The 13,710-nt window shown below is 46.1% G+C and overlaps 1 protein-coding gene across 1 annotated transcript in view; it reads left to right on the plus strand.

The window, feature by feature from the left end:
* The first annotated feature begins 1,903 nt into the window (after positions 1 to 1,903).
* Positions 1,904 to 13,710, plus strand: part of LOC121269062 (G protein-activated inward rectifier potassium channel 1-like) — a 78,222-nt gene continuing 66,415 nt past the window's right edge. Inside the window, exon 1 of the mRNA XM_041173492.1 lies at positions 1,904 to 2,569. Coding sequence (XP_041029426.1) covers positions 1,904 to 2,569 — 666 coding nt within the window. The remainder of the gene's footprint in view (positions 2,570 to 13,710) is intronic.

The following is a 13,710-nucleotide window of genomic DNA, read 5'->3' on the forward strand; positions in this document are numbered from 1 at the left end:
ATTTATCCTAGAGGAAAAAAAGGGGGGAGTTTCGAATTTGTCTGCCTGGCTTGAACCAGGCAGACTAGGAGTTAAAAGACAAGCCATTTGGTTGCTCTTTATTTCCCACAGAGCTCACTGGAAAGACTGAGTAAAAAAGAACCCTCCTACATCTGTTTCCCTGCCTCCAATTGCTGGTCCGCAGCTGGTTCAGGATGTGTAGTGTGGAATGTGTAGTGGGAGAGAGTGGTAGCAGGCTTCTAATGGCAAGTGCTCTAATGCCCTGTTGTATAAAAGTTGATGGAAATCAAGATCTTCAGTGGTCATATGTGTCAGATAGTTGACTGTCCTTGCAGGCCTTCCTGAACCAAGTGGTCTCCCTTAGTAACATTAACATTAGTGAGACTGAACCCCCTCTAGAACTGTCCCGCACTATGTTTTGATTAACTCTACGATGGTTGAGCTGTTGCCTGGGATAGTAGCTATGATTGTGAGCTTATCAGTCCCTATTCATGACAACAGTAAACGATCAATACCAGAAATATCTGGAACTATTCCCAACTCACCAAATACTCAGTTATTCCAGGTTTGAACTACTGTAACTGTTAACTGTTTGATGTGCCTCCTGCAGAATGCAGGAGTTTAAGACAATCTTAAATCCATAATCAAATTTCTGCCAGCAATTCTAACTCCCCTTTCTCAGGGATTTGGATGCTTGGAGCATGGAAGTTTAATCTGTTGCTGCTTTGATATATTTACCAATTTTTTATATAGGTCTTAGTTCATAAGGTTTCACGAACAGGAGAATGTTAGGTCTTAGGTCTGTGTCCTGAAATTATGTGATATCAGACGCTTGTGTGAAATTCCTTTGCTATTGCATTGGAGATATTAACCCACCTAAAACCTCTGCAAAATCACACAAGAAGAATTTCAGACAAACACAAAGCCCACCACATGCATGGAGAGATCCAGTTTCTTTAAGTTTTATGAATAACTCCTAACTGTAGGGGGCAGCATTATGTTTTGTTGAAATAGTATTCTCATTTTCATCTCAATCCATTATAAATTGATATTTGTTTTCTAAAAAAATCTGGATTTTACAATGCTGCTTAGACTTTTCTTGTTCTCTTTATTCAACCAACGTATTTCAATTAAATTTATTCAAATTACATCTTGGAATAAGGACTTTTTATTTGTTACACTAGACTGCTATGATGATCATTAAGACATCTAGTTAATGAACAACAAATCCAAAATTTAATTTGAAATGATGATGATTGTGGTGATACTACTTGATAGTTTTCTGGATGTCTGAACTTTGCATTAATAAAATGATTTGCAATCTTCACTTACATTATTTGTTTCTTGCTCTCCTTTTTAGTTATGTTGCTTCATGGTTCCATTTCCCAATCTCATTTTCATTTTACTTTATCCTTCTATGTGTTCGCCTCTGTTTTTTCTCCCTGTTGTTCACTCATTCTGTTTATCTCTTCCCTGAGGGACCATTGCAAGGCAGCAGCCTGCTCCAATTGGTCAGCCAGCTGCCGTGTACAGCTCCTATCTCCAGAATCACCGTGATGCTGGATACAGTTCCCAGGGAGTCTCCAAGACCACAGCAGCATTCCTGTAACAATGCTGCACATTCTCCTGAGCCTTCTACCTTCACAGAACACCACAAGAGCAGCTGAATCGAGGACAGCCCCCAGTTTCCTACATTATCTGGAAGCGTTAAGCCACCTAGCAACAGGGAAACATCTTTCGAAGTGAAAATCCTAGGCTACCTAGCAACTAAACAATGTTATTTAGTGCCTCTCGAACTTCCAGATTCGAAAGGGGACCTGTCTCATAACACAAAGACTAGGGTTGCCTCAAGAATAAAACAACACCGGACAAGGATTGATGGTATCAGTGTGCTGCTGAAAGAATGTCTGCACTCCGTAGAAAATTCGGTGAAGACTATCAAGTTGTGAATACTTCCCGGGTTTCCACCTACAATGCTCCCATAAAAAAGAAAAGGCAAAGGTTTGTAGACAAGAACGGCCGTTGCAATGTACAGCATGGGAACTTAGGCGGAGAGACAAGTAGGTACATTTCTGACTTGTTCACTACTTTAGTGGATCTGAAGTGGAGATGGAACCTTCTAATCTTCATTCTGACTTATACAATTGCCTGGCTAGTGATGGCTTCAATGTGGTGGATCATAGCCTACATCCGAGGAGATATAAACCAGACCCATGGCGAGAACTATACCCCGTGTGTGGCCAATGTTTACAATTTTCCATCCGCTTTTCTTTTCTTCATAGAAACAGAGGCCACTATCGGTTATGGCTTCAGATACATAACCGAGAAATGCCCCGAGGGCATCATCCTCTTTTTGTTCCAGTCCTTGCTTGGTTCCATCGTGGATGCCTTTTTGATCGGGTGTATGTTCATCAAAATGTCCCAGCCAAAGAAAAGAGCAGAGACTTTGATGTTCAGCCACAGCGCAGTTATATCCCAGCGTGATGGCAAAATGTGCCTGATGTTTCGAGTAGGGAACCTTAGAAATAGCCATATGGTCTCTGCGCAGATGAGATGCAAAGTGATAAAGGTAAGCACAAACTAACTAATTTGCCAACGGAAGCCACTGTGATGTGTTCAAATAAAGCCAGACACTCTTAACCGGATTTTGCTGTCTGGATATTATGTTAGGCTAAACTGATATAGTTCTTCAACAAATGTTTTATTGCAAGGTTTTTTTGCAATCGGTAATGGAAATAGTTGCAAATTTAATTTTAAAGCATTTAACATGTACTGGCTGAAACATTTAAGTGGAAGAAATGTTGTTCTCAGGAGCATTCAGCAGTGGAGGAGTTAACAAAGAAAGTCAGTACGGGGACTATAAGTGCATTCAGTACTCGTGCCTCCTTCAAAATTAGCTTCACAGACAGACTTCGTCAGAATATGTTCAAATAATATGAATATTCCCTGCTCCCCAGATGTCTCGGAAGATATTGAAATGGTTGGGGAGAGTGGGCTCGAATTTCTGTTGCTGATATCAACAGCTAATGCTTAACATGACAATAAGGCAATTGCTGTTCCTCTATCTTGCTAGAGGTGCTATTCAGTGTGTTAAAATATGGAATTTCAGTAAGTTGCTTGTGTCTATATGGTTGATTCCTAATTTGAATTATTAGTCAAATAATAACAATGGCCTCAAAATTCAACAGATGTGAATCCTGGCAGCTGGAAGTTACAGAATGAGTGGTAGACACCACAATGCCATAGACTAGTTGGATACAGTGTCTTTTGGGATTCTTCTTTGAACACCCATTTGACCATGGCCAGAATTTTATACTCCTCCACCAGCGGGTTTTTAGGTGGGGTGTGGGGCTGGAGCATGAAATTGAAGGGATGAGATTTCCTCTGGGTTCCTGCCCGCCCTGACTGCACAGCGATTTTAACCTGGAGGAGGCAAGGTCTCAGACGGGAAGCCTGGTCTTACCTCAGTTGAGGCCCTAGGACTGTTTCCTGCCCAGCCTCAATTTATAGGCTGAGAGCCAATTTGTGCACAGCATTTTTGGTGCTGTTAGTTAAGAAATAGATGTTGGCCAGGACAAGCTGCCTGTTTTTCTAATAGTACCATAGGATCTTAAAAATCCACCTGAAAGGATGGACAAAATCTCAGTTACTGTCTCATTCAAAAGATTGCACCTTCAACAGGCCATCCCTCCTTCTGTACTGCTCCAAAGTGCTGATTGAGATAATGGTGCCAAAGGGGGGATTTTATGGAGCCCACAAGGAGGAGAAATGTTGCAAAGTGACTGAATCAGGCAGGATGCAAATTAAATTTTGACTTAAGATTAATCAGCGGCGTGTTTGCAGTGCTTTGGGCCTCACACCATCCTGTGGTGGATTCATAATTGCAATACATTTGCATGCAGTGAATACTCAGTAGCATAAAACTTTTTCAGTGAAGTCCTACCTCTAAAATAAAGTCAGTGGCGCATGAGAATCTTGTTGCACCCAGTTCACGTTTGTTTAATGGTGGCGTGCACCTTTGTGCTGTTGTGTCTGAGGTCAGTGGTTTTCCTTGTTGAACTCTACAGCAGAAGAGAGAGGGGCAGGAGAATGGCAGCTTGCATGGAGGTTCAGGACTGGCAAGAGTGAGTCAGTGGTGAATGGGGTGGGGTGGGGTGGGGTGGAGTTGTTTCAGACACATGGAAGAATGGAAGAGGGCTCAAAGGGAGGATGGAGGTTGGGGAGGCGGGGGGGGCATGGAGGAATGAAGTGGGAAGGGCCTGGCATCTTGGGTATGGTGGGGGTTGCTGAGAACGTCAGTCAAGGTAAGAAAATGAGGGGCTGAAAGGACAGTGCTGCCCAAGTGTGGGTCCAATTGCGGACTGGCAGGGCTCTTCCAGGGTTTTGAGTTCACCTACAACATTCCTGTTATCCCTACTGAGGGTGATCTTGGGCAATGTGACTCTTCCCCAAAAAGTAGTGTAGGCTGGGCCATTGAATTTGTTAGATATGAGTTAGATAGATTTTTGATGGACAAAGGTTATGAGGGGAGGACAGGAAAGTGGAGTTGAGACCACAACCAGTTCAGCCATGATCTTATCAAACAACAGTCTTGAAGGGCTGAATTGCCTACAACTGCTTCTGAGTCCTATGTTCCTCTGTTCCTCTTGTCCTTTACAATGCAAAGAACGGAGGGCCAGCTGAACCTGCAAGTACAGCCACGTGCCACAGGGTGGTGAGTACCACACTAGACACTAACACGAACATTCAATAAAGAGTGAACAGAAAAACACAACATTGTTTCTTCCATAATAAAGGAAACGTCCCTGACACTCCTGTAACTATCAATGCATGCCAATCATGAGGCATGCCAGTACATTTAGATCTCTATCTAAGCTAGACTTAACATATAACGATGAATAAATTGAAATCAATGCAATGTGAATTATTTACAAGTGAAATTTAAATTTGCACTCTCGATAAATCTTATGTTTATGGCTATGAGGTTGGGCAAGGAAGTTACTGCCATGTCATGTTTGACCAGGAGGCTCTTTTATGGCCCACCCATAGCTGCTGCATTGTTGGCTGATGGCGGGTTTCACCACTGAAAAGCAACTGCCGCTGTGTGATCCTACACGTCTCCTGCGCATGCCGCCACCATTTTAAATTTTAATTAGAATCACGAGAAAGCCAGCAAAAAGAAAGAGAACGGAATTGGTGCACACTTCCAATTCCGCCAATAGAAACGCACGCCACTGACAAACTTCTGCCCAAAGTCTTTGGAATGGAACTTGAACCCATGCATAACCTTTGAACTACCACTGCCATTGCTACCACTGAGGCAAAGTTGACACCTGGCACCAGGATGCCTGCAATCACTTGGCATGCCGTCCACCACTACCGCGCTGCATTTACTAATGAGGATCAGGAGCAGGAACACCTGACCGAGAGAGTAACCTCCCCCTCTCCCCGACCCCAACCGGTCCCTCATTTGCCTTGGATGGGGCAGGTGGAAACGCAGCAACAAAACTCGCAGAAACAGCTGGGTGCCAGCAAATCCAGCTGCCTTTCACCTGGGAAGCTCTGCCGAAACTCCAGTGGGGAATTGTTGGAATCCCCAGGGAACTTTTGGGTCAGGAAATTCTAGAGTACGCTTGGCTGATTTGTCTCCCTTGGAATCATGCAAGCTTTTGTGCAATTTCCATTTTGCATGAGTCGCTGTTTTAGGGTGCAAAGTTATTTACCAGAATCGTAGAACAAAAAAAAATGTTGCACCCTCAAAATCAATGGTAAGTTTGGAAGCATGCTTGTAATGTCAAAAGGTTAATTAGAGTTTCAAGTGATTGCCATTGTAAAAAGATTTTAAGTTAAAACGCTTGAGTACGACTCGAGAGTCAAGTCAAAGTCCTGAAATATAGAGCAGGATTTTCCACTTGACGTGCAGGGAGTGGACCCCACATGTCAACGTGTAAAATGAGGCGTGGTGATGTCGGGTGAGCGTCCTGATGTCACCGTGCACCATCGTGATATTTCACTGGGCAGGCGCGCGATGATGTCTGACGCGTGCCCCCCATTAATTAACAGGCCACTTAAGGCCTTTTAGTCTTCTAACGACGGCGATTTTTCAGCGCCCGTCTGATCTTTGGGTCGGCGCATGGGCGCAACGGGCAGGCGGATAGGAGACTTTTTTATTAACCTCATCCACGGGCGGGGTGAGAGGGCTCGGTGGGGTCATGAATCTGCTTTGTGAAGTATTTATTGGAGAAAGTCTTTTAAACTTGCCTGTATGACCTGCAATAGTTCAGAACGCACCCCAGCAGCTTTTTCGGGACTCTTGACCTTCAGGTCAGCACTCTGCAGTGAGGAATCTTTTCTGGGCCTGTAGCTTTCAGGAAGCCTTCCCTTCGCCTGGGTATGGGATCTGATCTGTCCACTGGAAGCAGCTCCCCTGAGGAAGAAGGGAGGGCTAGAAGGAGGAGGAGGCCAGGAGTGCACAATCAGCCCCCAGCTGAGCCACCTTTGGGAGGACAGGCTCAGGCACAAGGGGCGCAGGGCCAAGAGGTTGTCCAAGGTGGAAGGGGCTGCAGAAGACACCACTATCCTGCTGCCAAAACAGCTACCTCAATATGACTGAGGTACAGTGCTGAAGGAGGCTCTGACTGTCAAAGAGACAGTGAACTATATCTGTCAGATGATTGGGCTGAAATCTCCCCTAACTGTGTGGGTGGACATCCCATGCCAATGGCTCTGAAGGTCACAGCCGCCCTCAACTTCTATGCCTCTGGCTCCTTCCAGGGCTCGGTGGGTGATCTTTGCGGTGTCTACCAATCAGCTGTCTGCACTTGTGTCAAGCAGGTTACAGACGCTCTGTTCAGACGTGCATTGACCTTCATTCACTTCCATTGGGACCAGGCAAGTCAGGCACAGTGAGCCAGAGGCTTCGCGGCATTGCTGGCTTCCCCCATGTCCAGGGTGCTATAGACCGTACACATGTGACCATCAAGGTGCCAGCAGGTGAGCCCGGTGCCTTCATCAACAGGAAGGGCTCCATGAACGTGCAGATAGTGTGTGATCACAGGATGCTGATTCTACAAGTCTGTGCAAGGTACCCAGGCAGCTCCCACGATGTCTACATCCTCAGACACTCCCAGGTGCCGGGGCTCTTCAGTGCTCTGGCTCGGCTGGATGGTTGCCTGCTGGGTGACAAGGGCTATCCCCTCAGAAGGTGGCTCATGACGCCTCTCCGCTGTCCAAGAACAGAAGCTGAGCAGCGGTACAATAGGAGCCACGGTACCACGAGGGCTGTGGTGGAGAGAGCCATCGGTCTTCTCAAGATGCTATTCCGATGCCTGGACCGCTCAGGGGACGACTCCAGTATCCCCCAGATCGTGTCTCGGTGCTAGTGGTTGCATGCTGCGCTCTCCACAATCTTGCGCTGGAAAGGGGGGACGCAGTGGACGATGAAGATGTTGACGCCGTGTCTGCGGCTGCCCATGATGAGTCCAGCAGTGATTCCGAGGATGAGCATGCACAGGGAAATGCTGAGGGGGTAGACGCTGACCCGGGACTACACCAAGGAGGCAGAGACACCCGGGAGGCTTTAATCCAACGAACCTTCAGTTAGCACAACACAGATGAACCTCCTGGATAAGCCTGAGCTACCGATAGATGATACCTAAGTGCAAAATCTGCCAGGTTATTGGCAGTAACTAAGGGCCTTGTACATAAAGCTGAATGTCCAAAGAAACACTCATGACACTTTTCTTAAACATATGCATGCAGAAGAAACAAGTCACCCTCAGCCATGGTCAGACACCTGGCATTTAATGTGTGAATCAGACGTTCTCACAATTACTAAACAATAGTGTCAACAATCCAAAAGAAATCAAAAGGAGCTAATCTTGGGTCAACACAAAAGCACCAGTGAAAAACCTGTGGTGTGCCTTAAGCTTTCATTTCGTGTTGACTCTGCTGTCCTGTTGGCCTCGATGACCTTGGCGGTCGTCCTCTGGCCTGTGGAGCCTGTGCTGGCCCCGCCTGGGAGGGAGATGCCAGTTCCACAGCTGGCATCTCCCCAGTCATCGCAGCCTCACTGGATGATCCAGTCACTGGGAGAGGGATGGAGGAGCTGGTGCCCTCATCCCGAGCGCCCTGAGAGGAGCCCGCAGAGATGACAGGCAGCTGCTGCGCTGATGTGAGGTTGCCTTGGACCTCTCTGCTCACCCTGGATGGATGGGCACCGAGCTGGGAAGCTGGATATCCACACCATCTCCCACACTGCCAGTGACCAGCTGAGGTCAATGCCGATGTGAGGGCTTGCTGGTCTGAGCGCATCCCCAGGAAGCCCTGGCCGGTCTTCTGGAGTGGCCTCTCCATGAGAGTTGCCACTCTCTCCATGGAGGACGCATGGTGCTCTGACCTGTAGCTCATTGCTTCGGCGATCATCAGCATAGACTCCTCCACCACGGAGACCAAGACAAGTATAGCCTCATGTATCTCCTCCAGATGCTCCCACACACCCGGCTGCATTTCCTGTCCCTGCTGCGTCGCGGACGACTCCAGAGGCACATCATCAGGCACCGACTGAGCATGTGCCTGGTCCCCTGCAGTCCTCCGACTGCTGGCACCATGGGCACTCTCTGTCTCTGCCAGCTCCTCCAGCGACTGTGATGTGCCCTCACCATTGTGCCCCAGCACACTAGCCGCTGTCTGAATTCTCACCGAGGTGCTAGTATCTGCGCTGGTGCCTGCCTCACAGAAATGGTGTGATGCTGGTGAGACCTCAGGCCCCTCAGGCATGAAAGGGGGTCTCTGCTGCTCCTCCTCCCGGCTGTGCTCTGATGATGCTGAAGGGAAGAACAAGGACAGTGGATCAGTTAACGTGCAGCCAGTGACAAACTTCAGCCCTGTGCCCCTGGCTCATTACGCTCGCAACCTTCCAGAACCAATAGCCCAGCAATGTTGCAACAATAACTAATTTAACAATCTTCAGTGCTATGGCTGTTGGGAGGACAATGCGGACCTCACTGTTGGCCTTAAATACCTGGCCGTGTCACCCCAGCCTCACCAATGCCCCTGGGTGTATGATGCCTCTCCAGCTCAACCGGCTTAATATGGAGAGCTGTGCCTGGCCACCCCTAGTCCTCGCACACTTGGACACATTATGAGCGTTCTTCTCCTGAAAAAGAGAGAAGACCATTCATTAGGGCAAATTGCACATGGACTCTGCTTGTGCAGGCCAACCAGAGTGGGGCTAATCAGGCCTCCAGTGCCTCCTCTCCCCACATCAGACAAAGATGCTAGGCCTGCTCCCTACCCCCGCCTCCGACCCCTTGGACATATGCTGCCTACATCACATTAGGAACCACACGGTATTTCCTCCCATAGCAAGGAGGCGCAACAAAGTGTGGTGTAGAGGGCAGCAGATGGTTCTTTGCCACGACACCTTGAGGTTCCCCTTCCACCTTCTCATCACCCTGAATAGGACATGTGCTGGAGTTGTCATTACACGCCTAGCTGCAGCTCCTCCAGGTTGCCCCCAATCTAGTCATGTGAGACTAAGAACAACACATGCTGTGGGGGAGAACTCATCTCCTCATGACCCACTCAGGCTGACCTCAGAATGGGCACTATCTCCTTGGCCACCCAGCAAAGGAAAAATGTCCGAAATGATTCAATGCAGTCACGACAGTAAGACTTGGGGTGGGGCTCCTCAGGGGTTAAGGCTACCTGCTGGGTTAAATGCCCAATGCCAACATAGTACTTACCCTGCCAGAGCGCAACAAATCGTTGAAGCACTTGCGGCACTGGATCCAGGTGTGCTGCACCACATTGTGGGAGCTCACCACCTCCTCCCAGGCATGTTTGGCCATGTGAGGGGGGGCTTCCTCCTCCCATCCTGGGGGACCAACACCTCCCACTTTGTTGCCACCTCCTCGAGGAGGGCAGCAAGGCAGTCATCAGGAAAACGAGGGGCGCATTGGCCCCCTGCTGGCCTACCCTGCAGCCTGTCCTGCTCCTCTGGCCTACCCTGCAGCCTGCCCTTCTCCTCTGGCCTACCCTGCAGCCTGCCCTGCTCCTCTGGCCTACCTTGCAGCCTGCCCTGCTCCTCTGGCCTACCCTGCAGCCTGCCCTGCTCCTCTGCCCTTCCCCCAAGCCTGGCCTGCTCACCTGAACCCCTCCGGTGTGGCCTGGGACTGGCCATTGTGAGCAGCCTACAAAAGGCTGCCAGGCCTTCTCTTAAACAGATTGCCGGGTCACCATTGGACCCGGTGGTCTGTGCATGCCCACTACCGCCCACACACTCCCGCTATCCACAGGAGTTGGGAAATAGGCTGGGTGGGCTTTAATTGGCCCACCCACGTAAAATGGCGGCGCGGTCCCGATTGCGGGTGGCGATTGGGTCCATGCCTGCATCCGCCCACGCCCGCTCCCACTCCCCCTCCTCCAAAATGGAAAATCCTGGCCATAGAAATCTTATAGGTGATAGAAATACGGAATAATTCACTATGCTTGAATATGATTAATATAATGCAAATATCTAATATATATTCTATTAATGTTTGCACTAAAAGTCAGGATAATACATTTAAAGTATGTAAATGGATACTTTAGCAAGTAGAATCTAAAAATAAAATAGACTCAGTGAGAGGTTATCTCAACAAAGGGTTTGTTAAAAATTCTAATCGCATTTTTCTGTAAACCACTTTTATAATAAATTAATTCTTATGATTTTTTTACATGACTAGTCATGTATCAAGATGTTCCAGTGATGTAAAAGATAGTTTTAAATCTCTAATGGGTTTTTATAAATGCATTAATCAAAAGCAGCAAAACTGACATGTGCATTTAAAATTAATAAATAATTGGCTTAAAATGAATATGTGTAAATCTGTAAGGTAATAACCCAGTCTCACTATAGGCTTGTAGTGTGTAATGAATATACCCTCTGTTTTAGACCTTTCTTTTGTAAAGTGCAAATAAACAGTTCTATGTCTAACGTATATAATCTGTTTTTGTGTTGGATATAACTTCAGTTATAGATTTATGAAGATATATCAGCTACACATCTGCTGCTATGTATTTTAATTTCAGCTGCTGACCTTTGTTGTGGAAGGTGCACAGCTTGAATTGTCGGGCTGAATCTTGTTGAGGCACTGGGGGTTTTGCTGGGGGGTTTGGAGAGCCAACGAGAGACTTGCCATGCCTCTTGTCAGAAAGGCCCGCTGAACCAGAAGCCAACCAAGCAGCGGTGGGCAATTCCCTTGGAATCAAGCCCCCGGGGGCAGACGCCTCACCTACCAGGAGCTGCCGGCCAATTAGGAAATAAAGTGTGGGGGTGTTTTATGGGGCAGGGTCATGGGGAGAGGCTTGCAGAGGGAGTCAGCATCAAAGGTGGGAGGAGGGTGGCTCTCATCAGGACCCCCTCCCACACACCTCTCTTCCCAATATCCAGTCCCTTGATCAGCGAGGGACCCCTCCCTCCTCCACCAACAAGGAGGTAACAAATTGGTGCATAATTTTAATTGCCATGCACGCTCCATGATGATAGGCCTGCCTGCCGCTCGGATAATACCAGCGTCGATGAGATGAGGCCCTTAATGGTCATTAAGTTTTGAATAATTAGCACGATTTTACGTCAAGTTCAATACTTAGTTTATTGTAAAAATCATGGTAAAATCCATGGTTTGCCACAATGCCGGTTACCTCAGAATTGACCATGTTTGCAGCTATCAGATCCTATTCTTCCTTTTGCCAAAATAATTCCCCTTTAACCCTTTAGAAGTCTGCAACAATATTCTTGTCCATTAATCAAATATGGCATTTCCTATTATTTTTGACTGTCTTGTGAATTGAACCATTTTCATGTCCCCATTCTTATGTCTCACAGTTCACTGTACTGGGAAGAAATCTGACGAGGGAATGAAAATATTTCTTACTTTTAATGTGTTCAGACTCTAAGGATACAAAGATGATAAAGGTTTCAAACTACCATAATTCTTGTATTTCAAATAAAAGCATTGAGTATAAGCGATAAACAATTCCCTTTTTTCAATTAGTAACTACCACCATTTCAAATATTCAGAAGTGTAATAGGGATATTTTGATATTCTCTTTCGTACCAAGTATTGTGAAAGAGTTTTTCTGAAAAAGCTTTTACTTTTAATGATTCAGCGAATGTCTAGCAAGCAAATAATTGAAAAGGCTTGTTCCAAAAATGGGCTAATATTCAGACAATGGTAAAGGATGCCTCCTGTTTATCCTATGTACATTTGCCATTTGATAATATACACAAGTATCTCAGCCCCCTTTTTGTTCATACATGGCCAGTAGCATCTAAAATTGGGTGCTATGTGGCTCAATTTAGCTCATGGCCTCTCCAACTGTGCAACATTGCTGTCAGAGCCAAGATTGTGCATTGAGAGCTCTGCAGTACAGTTTGAGCCCACAACTTGCTGACTAGACTGTGAGTGCTAACATTGAACTGAGGTTGACAAAGTGATTTAAAATTCCCAGTTGTGGACTATTTACTGAATATACACATTATGGCACTTAGTGTTCAGCTCCACTTTTCCATTGACATAATGAATGTGAAAGAAAGACAGGATGTCTCTCAGCATCTGAATGTGGGTGTATGTACAGCTCCACTTTTCATGACCCATAATTTTGTTGCACATTTTCAGACGGACTATATACTACTTTGTACAAAAAAATGTCATCCGTGCGTAATGTTTTTAATTAAAATGTTATATCCCTAACTGATGACCTTGTGAGGAGAATGTTTGCCTCTGCTGTGTAAAAATCTAATTCCTGTTGGTTTAATAGTATATTAGGATGTGACTAATCTGTTTTATAAATGTTCAATTAAAGAAAAATTTCTTCTCTAAATTTGCGTATGTCTAATACAGAGTGCAAGTGGAGGAAACTTGAAGGGGAAGAGTTCAGTCATTGACACTCTGATATTGAGGGCCATATAATATAGCTGATTGCATTGTATGGTTTGTTTCTGATATTTTCACCCATTGAGTTAGTGCAAGTAGGTCTAATGGCCATATATTGGTAGATGTGCAAGTTCCAAATTCTGAGTTTCCAAATAGAAGGGGCCACAGGAAGCAAGGGTCAGTTAGCTCAGTTGGCCAATTTACTAGATTGCATTGCAGAATAACAACAACAGCGCAGGTTTAGTCGTGGCTGAGGTCGTTCTTGCAGCCTGTCCCCTTGCCTTCCCACAGGGTGATGCCATGATGAGCAACCCTTGGACAATGAGGATGCTACATGAGCAGAGAGAACAAGAACCGGGTGCTTGCTAATTTTGGGAGAATAGCATGCATTACTAGGTTTTATATCACGGGTTTAAGGTCAGAGGTTCGAACTTGGAACCCAGGAGTCTCTGGGAAAATTTTCCAGTATGCAAAGACTCCCAAAGTCTCTGGAGTCAGAACTGTCACTTATTCATAAGTGAAATACAATGCTGTGAACTATCAGGTGGAATTCTCATGAGCAATGGCTCACATTTTGTCCAAATTTTGAGGACCTGTTAATGACAAGGCTAGGTAGAATTTAATTCACATGTGGATGAAAACCACTATCCTATCTAATTTCTAGATCAACTAAACTGGCATGTTTTTTATAGATAGCTCATCAGTAACCTTAATTTTGTACTGGTTAAGAAAAGATAGTTTCCTTGCTAAACCTAGCTATTTCAGAACTGTACAGGTCCAAACAAATAGA

This window comes from Carcharodon carcharias, chromosome 23 (genome assembly GCF_017639515.1).
Source record: "Carcharodon carcharias isolate sCarCar2 chromosome 23, sCarCar2.pri, whole genome shotgun sequence".
Taxonomy (NCBI): domain Eukaryota; kingdom Metazoa; phylum Chordata; class Chondrichthyes; order Lamniformes; family Lamnidae; genus Carcharodon; species Carcharodon carcharias.